Source organism: Xiphophorus hellerii, chromosome 6 (assembly GCF_003331165.1).
Source record: "Xiphophorus hellerii strain 12219 chromosome 6, Xiphophorus_hellerii-4.1, whole genome shotgun sequence".
NCBI lineage: Eukaryota > Metazoa > Chordata > Actinopteri > Cyprinodontiformes > Poeciliidae > Xiphophorus > Xiphophorus hellerii.
Window position 1 is genome coordinate 23,474,311 of NC_045677.1, and position 14,999 is coordinate 23,489,309.

The 14,999-nt window shown below is 42.7% G+C and overlaps 1 protein-coding gene across 4 annotated transcripts in view; it reads right to left on the reverse strand.

Moving 5' to 3' along the window:
* Positions 1 to 14,999, reverse strand: part of piezo2b (piezo-type mechanosensitive ion channel component 2b) — a 126,764-nt gene that overhangs the window by 89,691 nt on the left and 22,074 nt on the right. For all 4 annotated transcript variants that reach the window (XM_032564947.1, XM_032564945.1, XM_032564946.1 and 1 more), the window contains exon 3: positions 11,494 to 11,619. In XM_032564947.1, coding sequence (XP_032420838.1) covers positions 11,494 to 11,619 — 126 coding nt within the window. The remainder of the gene's footprint in view (positions 1 to 11,493; positions 11,620 to 14,999) is intronic.

Sequence of the window (14,999 nt, forward strand, 5' to 3'; positions counted from 1 at the left end):
ATTCTAGTTTGTTTGCCTGGAAAGTCCGGTTTGTTTGGGGAGGTGTGAATACTGCCCAAAAAAGCAAACTCTGATCCGCCTGAAAACCTTGGTCTCAGTTCAGTTGAAGTGAACTCCGGTACGGTTTGAATGCATATGTGAACGACAAGTGGACTGGAGACTACTCCAAAAACAGGAAGTGGACTACAGTGCATGACCTTCTGGGTAAATACAACCAAAACAAACACGAGAGTAGCAGGAGAAATGGCTTGTGGTCTTTCACCATAGACAAAAAAGAAATCCTAAAACCACTAAAATCATTTTGTTCACATTTTGCGAAGAAGTGTCACGTCGTCTTCAGAGGATCTCCTGTCATGTCTTTCAATGGTTTTTGGTGCAGCGCCACCACAGGCGAGGAGGGGAACAGGCTTTTCTAAGGTTTTGATTAATTTGACACACTGCAGTGTAAAGAGAATTACACCAGCTGAATATTTAACAATTGTTGCAACTTTGGTCCCCAAACGAACTGAGTCTAAAATCAGGTGTTAAAACTCCCTTAAACTCCTCAGCTGCTTGTAAGTAGAAAGTTAGTCTCACAAGCATAATCACAAGTGCTCCTGTTTTCAAAACCACAAAAACTCAGGCGTGAAAGCAAAGAAGCATGAGTTTTCATCATCTGTTTAAAAAAAACCCAAGAATTACGGATTTCAGATAAGCAAAATATTTCGCAGGCAGGGAGGTGAACAGGTTTCTCAAAGGGTTTGGTTCATTTGACTTAGTGCAGTGTGAAAGTGAAATCATTTTAAAGAATCAGCTTGAACAAAAATGTCTCATAATTTCAAAGAGTTTTGAAACTCCTTCTATTTTTGCCAAAGCTGGAAGCTCTGAGTATGACTTTTCTTCAACCAGGAACTATAGTTGCTAAACAAGAGAAGACAGCTCAGTGTGAGGCCGCTAAACGTCTTGTTGCGAAATTTAAAAGGGCAAGAAACATCTGCTTAAGGAGGCGGCTGCATGACTAATCCCTGACAACGAGCACTTCACCCCGAGTCATACCGAGCTGTTAAAACTTATCTGTCCAGCTGCACACTGATCCTAAAACCACTCTGAAAGAGGACAGATGGAGTTATCAGTGATAACCAGCACCGAAAAATGAAACAGAAAGAACAGCCATTTTAACTCTGGTACCTTTTACAAAACTAAGATTAGCATCATGGAGTCTAGAGACAATATGGAGACATCGACACCATTTCAGAAGGGAAGGAAGGAGCAAGGACTCAAATTACAACTAACTTCCCAGGTTTTTTTACAATCTATGTGGGAGAAATATGATAAAATCTCTCTGGATTAGAATTTAGTATATACAGTTAGAAAGAAAGAACAGATTCAAAACTTAGTTTTCAATCTATTTCAGTCCACTGTGTCTGATTGTTTTCACATTTCACAGGATGAGTAATTTACAGCAGAAAGCTGAACAAAAAAATACAAAACCACAGACAGTGTAATCTACATTTAGTGTAGATCAAATAAAGTATTGTAGGAAATACAATACTTTATGGCTGAAAAATGTTATCACAATATAAGCGCTTCATTTCAGTCAATTTCGATAATTATTGATGTGGTTTTATTGTTTGTTCTAAATGTCTGAAATAATGCCAAATTGTTGGTATGACTATTTCTGTTTTATCCGCAGTTTTCTCTCCACAGAGTTAATTTTTACCTTTAAGCCGTTATGGGGGAATTTTAAACTGCTACTGCGCCAGTTACTCAAAGGGTCGTTGCTAGGTAACCAAAGAATGAGTGAGTTGCTAGGTAACCAAAGAATGAGTGAGTTGCTAGGTAACCAATGAGTGAGTGAGTTGACTCCACCAGCCTTGCTAAGCTATCTTTCCTCTGCCTACATTTCCCAGAATGCAGTGCGGTTCTGAGTCAGGGTTGAGTGAAAATTTTACATATTGAATATCAAACATTTTGATTACGTATATATCGTAATATATATTGTTGTTGATTTATTGTCTACCTCTAGTTGAAAGTAATCTCTAGGATCCATAAAAATGACCTCATATTCTTTCAGAGTAAGTTAGAGACACTTGAACTTATACGCTTTAAAGAGAATTAAAAGGAAAATTAAATGTAATTAAAAGCCAGATCATCCAGGATGAAAATAAGGTCTCTTCATGTTGTTTAAAGACTTATGATGGTAAGGTCACAGTACGCCATTCAAAAGTTCAAATAAAATCCAGAGAAAGCAAGCAAAACCCAGCCTGTTTAATGAGTCCCAGATCCAAACATCTGCAACACGTAATTTCTCCCTGACAGCACTAAACCTTCAGGTGTGGGAGGAAACCCCCCATCCTGAGCGTGACTTCATGCTTGAGGAATGCCAGAGGTAAAATGAGGTAGAGTCTGATCCGTAGCATGACAGGGGAATATTGTGTAAAACAAACTGAGCTCAGCACGGACACTTCTGGAAGAAAGTTTGAGACTTTCAGTCTGTCGAGAAGGGGCCAGCGTTTCACTCTAGCTGGGTACCAAAAATACCTGTCCTCCAGACTTTATGTCAGCATCATAAAACTCCCTTTGTGCTGCCCATGCAGCAGTTTTCTGCACTCTTCTATCTCTGTAGGCCAAACGCCAGTTACTCCCTTTCACACACTGTAAAAGTAAAGCAACAACATGTGAGCAGGCCTTAGTTTAAGGTTCATTCAAACCAGCCCAGTTTAGTCCTCTTTATTTGAAATAGAGTCCATTTGTCTAGGATGTCCAGTTTGTTTGAGGATGTATGAATCCTCAATCGAACTCTTGATGCGGACCACAAACATGAACTGTGGTCTGCCCAAAAATGTTGGTCTCGGTTCTGTTGAAGCGAATTCTGGTGCGGTTCAAATGCATATGAGAACACCAAGTGTTCCAAAAGCAGGAAGTTGGCTACAGTACAGGGCATTCTGGGTAAATACAATCTAAACAAACACGAGAATCTGCAGATAGTGGAAGAATTGACTTGTTCTTACCCAAAATGTGAAATGTTGCAATTTTGGTTCCCAATCAAACTAAGTTTATCTATCAAATGAGACAACACAATTTTGAGCTGCGGTGGTTCGCTTTCACACTGCACTGTCAGACGAGCCAAATTAATTGAAAAACCTGTTCCCCTCCTTGCCTGTGGTGGCGCTGCACCAAGAACCTCTGAAGGAAACGACACAAAAACCTCTGAAGAAGACACTGAATCAAACTTCCTTCTTCACAAAATGTAAACAAAAATGGAGTAGCACCAGATTTCTGCGGTTGTAGGATTTCTCTTTTCTCTTTGGTAAAAGACCACAAGCCATTTCTCCCATTTGCACTAGAGTCACATGCTTGTTTTGCCTGTATTTACCCAGAATGCCCTGTGCTACAGTCCACTTCCTGCTTTTGGAGCGGTCTCCGGTCTGCTTTACGTTCACATATGCGTCCGAAACGCACCAGAATTCACTTCAACCAAATTGTAACCAAGGTTTTTAGGCGAACCAGAGTTTGGTTGTTTTTTGGTCCACAGAGTTTGATTGCACATTCAAAGCTCCAGAAACAAACCAGAGTTTATAGACAAACTAGTTTGATTAAAGTGGACTAAACAGGTCTGGTGTGAATGAACCCTATGAGTTCAAAGACTTGATTTAACCTCCTAAGATGTCATACTTCTGGGAATCAGCATTAAGGACTACAGAGAATTTTGGACAATTGCAGGAAAATGTTTGGAAGTCAGAGAGGTGACAAGTACGTCAACATGACCTGCAACAAACTCCACCCACCTGGTGATCCTTCATGGCTAACACAAACAGTTTGTAAACGCGGCTCCATCCTTGTCCAGTCAGCGCGTAGGAATGAAAGACGGCTGCACAGGAAGATGGCTACGGCTCATCTGGTGGCCATTCCCTGACCTGCCCCAACAGCTGGAGGCTTTAGCTCTCCCAGGAGAGATTTTCTAGCTCATGCTTAGCTCAGCTCAGAGATCTTGAGGTGTTTTTGGCCTCTAAAATCAAAAGGAAGCCCACTAGGTTTTCCAGAGGGAAATAAGCACTTCACGGAGAAGGAGGACTCCCTGTTTATACTCGGCTGCCAAAAGGAAAAGCGTGTCAGGAGGGCTAAATACCAGATATACAAATCTGAGATAAGGCATCTAGTCAGAAATAGTACACACATAATATCAGACTTCCTTTCTCACTACAAGAAAAACAACCAAACAAAAATTGTTTGGAACAAGCTACATTTCTGCAACAATGAAAACAATAAAATACCGTCTTAATGAATAGTTATGATTTTCAGATTCAGTCTATCTTAATCCTGACGATTCTGCTTTTCTCACATTTTCCCCACATGTTTGGAGCATTATGCTCTCATGGTGAAGTACAAGAATCAGACAAAAAAAATGTAAATATTTTTTTAAAAAGTAGTACAAGTCCAAAGAAAATTTTCAAATACCTTCTGAAATCCGGGAGGACATTTTTATTTAAGATCACTTTAAAACATTACAAGAATGTCTAAATCCTCAGAAGCAAAATAAAAAGTGAAAATCTGGGTGATAAAAACTTTTTCACAGCACTGTAAGCTAATAAATAACCTGCCGTAAATAAATATAATAGTCTTTTACCCTGATTACAAATAAAAAGTCTTCAACGTTGTGGTCATGCAACAAATAAATATAATGTTGGTTAAACTGTAAATGTTACTAAATGTTTTGGCAGCTATGTTCAGGTTCAACACTGACCTGATTAATACCAGACCTGCAGAAACAAGAAATCACTTAATTCAGGGGTGTCCAAGCATTTTGTCCCAGGTCCAAGTCGAAAACATCAAAATTATTTTTCATTTTTACTCTATTAAGAGAAAAGCATCGATTTTTCAATTTCTTTGGGGTTCACTGAACAAATTTAACCTCAGCATAAGAACAGGATTTGGGTCACATTCTTTAAAAACGCTTTCTATGATTTGTATGCAGCAAAGTTGGCTTTTCAGTAAAAGTTTCTGAATAAGCTCTACTTACCATAAAAGCTTGGTTATAAAAAGACAAATACTTTGTGTTGCATTTAACATTTTCCATTTTAAGAAAATTATGTTGATAATAATTATACTCTGATTAAAGTTAAGCACAGTTGGTGGAATCAAACGACTCTCTCACTCTTTGGTTACCTAGCAACTCACTCACTCTCTTTGGTTACCTAGCAACGACCTGTTGAGTAACTGGCGCAGCAGCAGTTTGAGGTTTTGCCACAATACCTCAATACCTTCCTAAGAATAAAAAAAACAATGAGATGGAGTGAAAACTGTTAATAAAACAGAAAAGGTCGTGCCACCAGTTTGAGAGTATTACAGATATTTACAACAAAAAGCTAATCAGTAATTATTAAGATCGAGAATTATCAATATCAACTGATATGAACTGATTGTATTGTAATGCATCTTTCAGTCCAACCCTAACTGAATATTATAGATTTAACTTATTTGAAATGCATTTAAAGCACTACAAACCAATTCCCTCAGTTATAGTCAGTGTTTATGATTTCACAGTAAGAGACAAAAATGAAACAAAATCCTGCCTCATAATTACCCCAAACCATCTTGAATATCCTCATAAAATAACATGAACATAAAATATGAGGTTATTAAATGAATATTGCAAAGTGAGATAAAGTGGACAGAATTTATGATGTGCAAAACCAAAAACGTTTCACTGCCCTTGAGAATCTGGTAATAAAGAGCATATTTAGCCTCTGGTCTCTGAACGGCTCTGTGTGTCTCCACCTGAGGTGATAAGGTTCATTCTGCGCTCTGAGTTGGCCGAGATTCAACCGAGCAAAGCAAGCTCCTCTCGTTAGAAAGAACAAGTCATTAGAGCACAAGGTCAGACTCTGTCCCCGTCTAGACACATTCAAATTTCATAGCTTGATACCACGTCTCCTGAGAAGCCCAGAAGCCAGCTATTAACACCTTTCCAACAGTGGATGAGTAGCTTATTCTGCTAGCAGCATTTTTGTTTTTACATCACCGTAGGTTCAAGGGAGTTAATCAAATTCAGGGAAGAGTTGCGAAACAACACTGCGAGTAAAGGAAGTACTATTTGAACTCCAGGAGACCAGTAACTGATAACCTGCAAGCTCCAGGAGGAATATGCAAGAAGATTCAGAAAGTAACATTTGTTTTCTTAAGACAGTAACATTTAAAATAATCTGTAAGAGAAGCAACTTGTAAATTCCAGAAAGCAACTTTTAAGTTTCAGGAAAAACTAATGTTTAAATCAGCGGTGGGCATACTTCCACTAATCCGCTAATAGAGGAGCTAATTTTTCACTTAGCTCTTTAGTTCTTTTGAAAAACGTTTAGCTTCTCATAAATTAATGTTTCCAAATAAATTCTAAAGTGTTAATTTAATTGGCTATGTTATAAACTTTAAATCTATAACAAATGACAAAAACTACAAACACAATTGATGCTAACTCCAAAACATACAAACAAAAGCAAAAAAAAAACCCCGGCACAAACGAGAAATCCTGCAATTACATTAAACAGAAGCAAACACTTACACCCAACAAAAGAAATTAGGGATGCACCAATACGAAAATTTGGGTCGATCAATATCCAATGTAAATGTTGATGTTATGGCCAATAACCTCAGTTACTTTCCAGGAACAATTATCAGTTTCAAAATGTTACAAAAGCATTTTAGAAAGTAAGTTACTTGTATGTTTTTAAATCAACCTGCATAATACAGAAGCTTCAGAAACTACTGTTTAGGTTGTGGTGAATAACTTTTGTAACAAAAGCTACAGAACGTTGTAGAAAATCAGAAAATATGAAAGAATTGGGCATATTTCTAAAAATTATTAACAGTTTATTTTGAGGGTTTTTTTTTTTTTTGCTTCAGGCTGTGAAAAAGCTCCACCTTCAGTTGCAGAGGTCAGAGTTCAAACATAAACCAGCCTGCAGGATTAATGGGACACATATGTCTGACATGTAGAAACACATGGCAAAGCTGCAGATTTCCACCATTCAGAGACACAAACCACCAATATCTGGAGGCAGTTCAGCCTGAATTAAAGCATCGTCTGTATTTTGTGCTACTCTCGGAAAATGTAAATACCAGACGGATCTGCAGTTTTATCAAACTAAGATGTTTTCTCATCTCTCTTTCAGACAGACAAGAGCAATGGAGGGACCTCCACACTGCAAAAACACAAAATCTTACCGAGTATTTTTGTCTAGTTTCTAATGCAAATGTCTTATTACACTTGAAATAAAACACAACTAACTTACAAGCAACTTTTCAGCAACATTGTTTAGAGAAAATAATTCCTTCACTGAAAAAAGTACATGAAAGTATTTAATTTCCCTTTGAGAATTGAACTGAACACAAAATCCTACCAAATATTTTTGTCTAGTTTTTAGTTTAAATATTTTAGCACACTTCAATCAAGACAAAACTAAATGAAGAACCTTTCAGCAAGTTTTTAGTTGTTTTTAGTCAATAATTCCTTAATGTTGGTGGAAAAGTATTAGTTTGAAAGACTTTTCACTTTCAACATGGCGATAATGTCTGATTATAATGGAAAAAGTCTATTAAAATTAATGTTAAGGAACAACAAACAAGCTACTATGTTTTGCTGAAAAGTTCCTTGTAAGTTAGTTTTGTCTTAATTCAAGTGTACTACGATATTTACACTAAAAATAGGCAAAGAATACTTGGTAAGATTTTTGTATTTTTGATCCCAAAGGGAAATTAAATACTTTTAATTATTTTTTTGTAGTGAAGGAATAAGATTTTATGCTTCTGCAGTGTTGATATTGATTTTTTTTAAAAGCCAGTTTAACTGGAAGATTATTTCACATATAACAAGTCATTTTATTTAAAAGTGCCAGTGGAAATAGAACTTCCATCCATCCATCCATCTTCTTCCGCTTATCCGAGGTCGGGTCGCGGGGGTAGCAGCTTCAGAAGGGAGGCCCAGACTTCCCTCTCCCCAGCCACTTCTTCTAGCTCCTCCGGGGGAATCCCGAGGCGTTCCCAGGCCAGCCGAGAGACATAGTCCCTCCAGCGTGTCCTGGGTCTTCCCCGGGGCCTCCTCCCGGTGGGACGTGCCCGGAACACCTCACCAGGGAGGCGTCTAGGAGGCATCCTGACCAGATGCCCGAGCCACCTCAACTGGCTCCTCTCGATGTGAAGGAGCAGCGGCTCTACTCTGAGTCCCTCCCGGATGACTGAGCTTCTCACCCTATCTCTAAGGGAGAGCCCAGCCACCCTACGGAGAAAACCCATTTCGGCCGCTTGTATCCGCGATCTCGTTCTTTCGGTCATGACCCAAAGCTCATGACCATAGATGAGGGTGGGAACGTAGATCGACCGGTAAATCGAGAGCTTCGCTTTTTGGCTCAGCTCTCTCTTCACCACGACGGACCGGTACAGCGCCCGCTTGACAGCAGACGCTGCGCCAATCCGCCTGTCGATCTCCCGCTCCCTTCTTCCCCCATTCGTGAACAAGATCCCGAGATACTTAAACTCCTCCACTTGGGGCAGGACACCCCCCCTGACCCGGAGAAGGCACTCTACCCTTTTCCGGCTCAAGACCATGGCCTCGGATTTGGAGGCACTGATCCTCATCCCGGCCGCGTCACACTCGGCTGCGAACCGCTCCAGCGAGAGCTGCAGATCACGATCTGATGAAGCCAAAAGGACCACATCGTCTGCAAAAAGCAGAGATGAGATCCTAAGGCCACCAAATCGGATCCCCTCAACACCTTGGCTGCGCCTAGAAATTCTGTCCATGAAAGTGATGAACAGAATCGGTGACAAAGGGCAGCCCTGGCGGAGTCCAACTCTCACCGGAAACGAGCCCGACTTACTGCCGGCAATGCGGACCAGACTCTGACACCGGTCATACAGGGACCTGACAGCCCGTATCAAAGGGCCCGGTACCCCATACTCCCGGAGAACCCCCCACAGGGCTCCCCGAGGGACACGGTCGAACGCCTTCTCCAGGTCCACAAAACACATGTAGACTGGTTGGGCGAACTCCCATGCACCCTCCAGGACCCTGCCGAGGGTGTAGAGCTGGTCCAGCGTTCCACGACCAGGACGAAAACCACACTGCTCTTCCTGAATCCGAGGTTCGACTATCCGACGGACCCTCCTCTCCAGGACCCCTGAATAGACCTTGCCAGGGAGGCTTAAGAGTGTGACCCCTCTATAATTGGAGCACACCCTCCGGTCCCCCTTTTTGAACAGGGGGACCACCACCCCAGTCTGCCAATCCAGGGGAACTGCCCCCGATGTCCATGCGACATTGCAGAGTCGCGTCAACCAACACAACCCTACAACATCCAGAGCCTTAAGAAACTCCGGGCGGATCTCATCCACCCCCGGGGCCCTGCCACCGAGGAGCTTTTTAACCACCTCGGCGACCTCGTCCCCAGAGATTGGAGAGCCCAACCCAGAGTCCCCAGGCTCCGCTTCCTCAGTGGAAGGCATGTTGGTGGGATTGAGGAGGTCTTCGAAGTACTCTGCCCACCGGCCCACAACGTCCCGAGTAGAGGTCAGCAGCACACCATCCCCACTATAAACAGTGTTGGTGCTGCACCGCTTCCCCCCCCTGAGACGCCGGATGGTGGACCAGAATCGCCTCGAAGCCGTACGGAAGTCTTTCTCCATGGCCTCTCCAAACTCCTCCCACGCCCGGGTTTTTGCCTCAGCAACCGCCCGAGCCGCATGCCGCTTCGCCCGCCGGTACCCATCAGCTGCTTCCGGAGTCCCACAGGCCAAAAAGGCCCGATAGGACTCCTTCTTCAGCCTGACGGCATCCCTCACCGAAGGTGTCCACCAGCGGGTTCGAGGGTTGCCGCCGCGACAGGCACCGACAACCTTGCGGCCACAGCTCCGATCGGCCGCCTCGACAATGGAGGCACGGAACACGGTCCACTCAGACTCCATGTCCCCCACCTCCCCCGGGACGTGTTCGAAGTTTTGCCGGAGATGGGAGTTAAAGCTCCGTCTCACAGGGGATTCCGCCAGACGTTCCCAGCAGACCCTCACAACACGTTTGGGCCTGCCAGGTCTGACCGGCTTTCGCCCCCACCACCGGAGCCAACTCACCACCAGGTAGTGGTCAGTGGACAGCTCCGCACCTCTCTTCACCCGAGTGTCCAAGACATACGGCCGCAGATCCGATGAAACGATGACAAAGTCGATCATCGAACTGCGGCCTAGGGTGTCCTGGTGCCAAGTGCACATATGGACACCCTTATGCTTGAACATGGTGTTCGTTATGGACAATCCATGGCGAGCACAGAAGTCCAGCAACAGAACACCGCTCGAGTTCAGGTCGGGCGGGCCGTTCCTCCCAACCACGCCCCTCCAGGTCTCACTGTCATTGCCCACGTGAGCGTTGAAGTCCCCCAGCAGAACAAGGGAGTCCCCAGGAGGAGCACTCTCCAGTACCCCCTCTAAGGACTCCAAAAAGGGTGGGTAATCTGAACTGTCGTTCGGCCCGTAAGCACAAACGACAGTCAGAACCCGTCCCCCCACCCGTAGGCGGAGGGATGCTACCCTCTCGTTCACCGGGGTAAACCCCAACGTACAGGCGCCGAGATGGGGAGCAACAAGTATGCCCACTCCTGCCCGACGCCTCTCACCTTGGGCAACTCCAGAGTGGAAGTATGTCCAGCCCCTCTCAAGGAGACTGGTTCCAGAACCAGAGCCGTGCGTCGAGGTGAGACCGACTATTTCTAGCCGGAACCTCTCGACCCCACGCACTAGCTCCGGCTCCTTCCCCACCAGAGAGGTGACATTCCACGTCCCAAGAGCCAGTTTCTGCAACCGAGGATCGGACCGCCAGGGTCCCCTCCCTCTGCTGCCACCCATCCCACACTGCACCCGACCCCTTTGGCCCCTCCCACGGGTGGTGGGCCCATGGGAGGGGGGGCCCATGTTTCCTCTTCGGGCTGAGCCCGGCCGGGCTCCATGGGTAAAAGCCCGGCCACCAGACGCTCGCCATCGTGCCCCCCCTCCAGGCCTGGCTCCAGAGTGGGGCCCCGGTGACCCGCGTCCGGGCGAGGGAACACCAAGTCCAAAGTTTTCCTTCATCATTGGGGTCTTTGGGCTGCTCTTTGTCTGGTCCCTCACCTAGGACCTGTCTGCCTTGGGTGACCCTACCAGGGGCATGAAGCCCCAGACAGCATAGCTCCTAGGATCATTGGGACACTCAAACCCCTCCACCACGATAAGGTGGCAGAAATAGAACTTTTTCATCAATATTAAGGATTTATTGACTTAAAACAAGCTCTTATATCTTGCTGAAAGTTAGTTTTGTCTTCATTCAAGTGAACTAAGATATTCACACTTGAAACTAGACCGAAAATACTTGGTAAGATTTTGTGTTTTTGCAGTGCATCTCTCAGGTCCGTTCTCGGATTATTCGAAGTCCTTCGGTTCCTCTGCACACAACGGCGCTCTGCCTTAAAGCTTCGACCACAAAGGCTGCAGTGTACTCACAGCTGAAGTTGGAGGAGATGGAGTTCCCGGCCAGGAGGCTGTTGACGGTAATCTGATAGATGATGTGCAGCAGCAGGAAGGACATACTGGTGAAGCAGAGGCACTGCAGCAGACGCCCTGTGTGGCCTAAACAGGAAGAAGGAGCACAGTGAGTTCAACACGTTCACGCAAGAATTTCCTTTAAAAAAAAAAGTTCTTGGTATTTCTCCGTTTTTAGACAGCAGTTATTGAGGAATGCATTAAAAATGTACAGCTGGTTTCTATTGACATAATGTGCTTTACATTGAGACGGCGGCAACTGGGAGGGATTTAGAGATAATCACAAAACATATCCTGGCAAAAAAAGCTGGCATGACTGAGAGAAACCTAAATAAACATTCTGGTGGACCACAAGGCCTTTACGTCTCTGATTCATTGTCAGAGAAGCAGAACCGGCTTTTATTCATCACTGATTTGGCTTCTGGTTTTGGTGACTGATGTCACCGCTTGAGGTTTTGTTTTTAAAACACCTACACTGTAAAAACGACGTTTGAATAAGCATTTATTGTGTAGTTTCCAATTAAAATCTGTCAAGTAAACTTTAGTTTACTTGAACTAACTTTCAAGTAACTTCAGCAAGATATAAAAGCTCGTTTTAAATCCATAATTTCTTAATATTAATTTAAAAAGTACTAGATCCACTGGTAGATTATTTCACTTAAAACAAGATGGTTTCCCCATGTTATGAGTGAAACAACATGAGAACCAGAACTTTTTAAAAATCAGTATTAATGAATTAGTCACTGAAAACAAACTTAATTTCCTGCTGCTAAGTTACTTAGCAAGCATTTTTGTCTAGTTTCTAGTACAAATATCTTAATACACTTGAATTGAGTCAAAGCTAACTTGCAAGTAACTCGTAAGGAATTATTTAGAGAAAAATAATTCCTTAGTATCGATGGGAAAAGTACCAACTACATTGGAAGACAATTTCTCTTATAACAAGACATTTTCCCCAAGATGAAGTGAAATAATCTGCCATAGGAAATTGTATTTTTTCATCAATATTAAACATTTATTGACTTAAAACAAGCTTTTATATCTTGCTGAAAAGTTACCTGTAAGTTAGTTTTGTCCTATTTCAAGTGTAACAAGATGTTTCCACTAGAAACTAGACCAAAAATACTTGGTAAGGTTCTGTATTTCTGTAATGTAAATATGTTGAACGAATTTGTTTCTTCCCTGATTACTGCAGGTAAAGAACCTGGGGGGAGGGAGCCGCCACAGCTGCTCAACACATGGCTGCTTTATGGTGCACCTACAGGTATTTGGGATAATTTCAGGATAATTCCCAAGCAGAGAGCCGTTGAAACTAAATGAAACATTCATTTATGTTAATTTTTTGTTTTGGATAATTTTAAAGAAGTTTCCGGATTCAGTTTGAGTTGATGTCTTACCCTGATTAGATGATCGTACATATCTGCTCTCTGCGATCCAGCGGTTAAAAATGTGGCACTGTTTTCTTCTCATTAAGTTTACAGCATCCGCATGGCGGAGTTTTACTGTGCAATATCCGGAGTAAATGGAGGCTCTACCGCTGAGCACACAGCTTCCAGAAATGCTCACAACTCTACAAACTTACAGAAAGACTTTCCAAAATCACATTTACAGAGTTCAGAGCTACTGATGGATGGATGGATGGATGGATGGATGGATGGATGGATGGATGGATGGACGGACGGACAGACGATTGGATGAACGAAAGGATGTATGGTTGGATGGATGAACAGATGGACAGGTGTATAGATGGGTGGATGGATGGATGAATGGATGGATGGATAGATGGATGAATGGATGGATGAACGAAAGGATGTATGTATGGATGGATGGATGGACAGACGATTGGATGGATGGATGGATAGATGGATGAATGAATGGATGGATGGATGGATGGATGGATGGATGGATGGATGGATGGATGGATGGATGGATGGACAGACGATTGGATGGATGGATGGATGAATGAATGGATGGATGGATGGATGGATGGATGGATGGACAGACGATTGGATGGATGGATGAATGAATGGATGGATGGATGGATGGATGGATGGATGGATGGATGGATGGACAGACGATTGGATGGATGGATGGATGGATGGATGGATGGATGGATGGATGGATGGATGGATGGATGGATGGATAGATGGATGGATAGATGGATGGACAGACAATTGGATGGATGGATGGATGGATAGATGGATGAATGAAAGGATGTATGGATGGACTGACTGACGCCTTTTTCCCATTTTATTTCTGATTTCCATCACATTTAATGAAACCAGTGAAACCAATGAAACCAGTTAAACCAGTGAAACCAAATCTTGTAAATGTGAAATCTGTGAGTCCTCGTTGATTTCTAAATCTGCTCCAGCGACTCTGGACTCATTTCTGCTCCATCTTTCCTTGCAGCTCCAGAACAGGTTTGGTTCTGTGAAGGCAGCTTGTGTCCAGCGCTCTGGTTTCCCCTGAGATGACGTTTTATAAGCTTCCTAACAAAAGCCATTGTTCAGATTTTATAGTTGCTTCTTCGCCATCACCACACTGAGAACCGCTTCAATTGACTGCACTCAATCCTAATATAACTCCATAGTCTTCAGGGAAATAAATGGGTTTTTAATGCAATTTGCCTCAAATTAAAAATTCTGTGCCAGGCTTAACAAAGTGGAGTTCTTAAAGTCAGAAAAGTATAATGAACGGGATTTAAAAAGCAAACCTGGGGTAAGCATAAACACAATAAATCTACAAAAACATAAAATATTTATCAAAATATATACAGGAAAGCTTCTCTTAGTGAATCAGTCATGTTGGTGTTCATTTAACAAGGCACAGGATGTCTCATGGAAGGCTCTTAAAATGTTCCCAGTGTATTGGAGTAATAGTTCACATTTTGTTCCTCTCCAATGAGAATTAAATACCTTGAAGCCAAATAGCACAGTTAAAACTAGAGTTAATATCCAAACAAGTTGTCTCTAAAGCCTCAGAAACTGACACGTCCTGGAGGGCAAACTGCACTGTTGTGGCTTTTTAAAGGACAATTTTACATTTAATGAATTATACATGCCAAACATTTGGTTTAAATTAACCCAACAGATTTGACTGCTGCCCATCCTTTAGGATCGGCAGGCGAAATGAAACAGACCATCAAAACGCAGCATTAAATTCACTTAAATGCCAAAATAATTGGAACAGAGTGGGCTGTGTCTTCATTTCTTACTTTTTTTATCATGCTGGTTACAGCCAAAATGTAGGAAAACAAAAACAATACCCAGTGAATCAAAGGATTTTAAAGCTAATTAGGAATAACTAATTAGAAGCAACGTTTGTGAGAAAATAGGAATAGTTTTACTACACTGTATCTTTTACTTTTACTTGAGTAATATTAGTTTGAAGTATAAAATATTGCTACTCTTACTTGTGCAACATTTGCAGACACTTTACCCACTGCTAGTAACTTCACATAATGA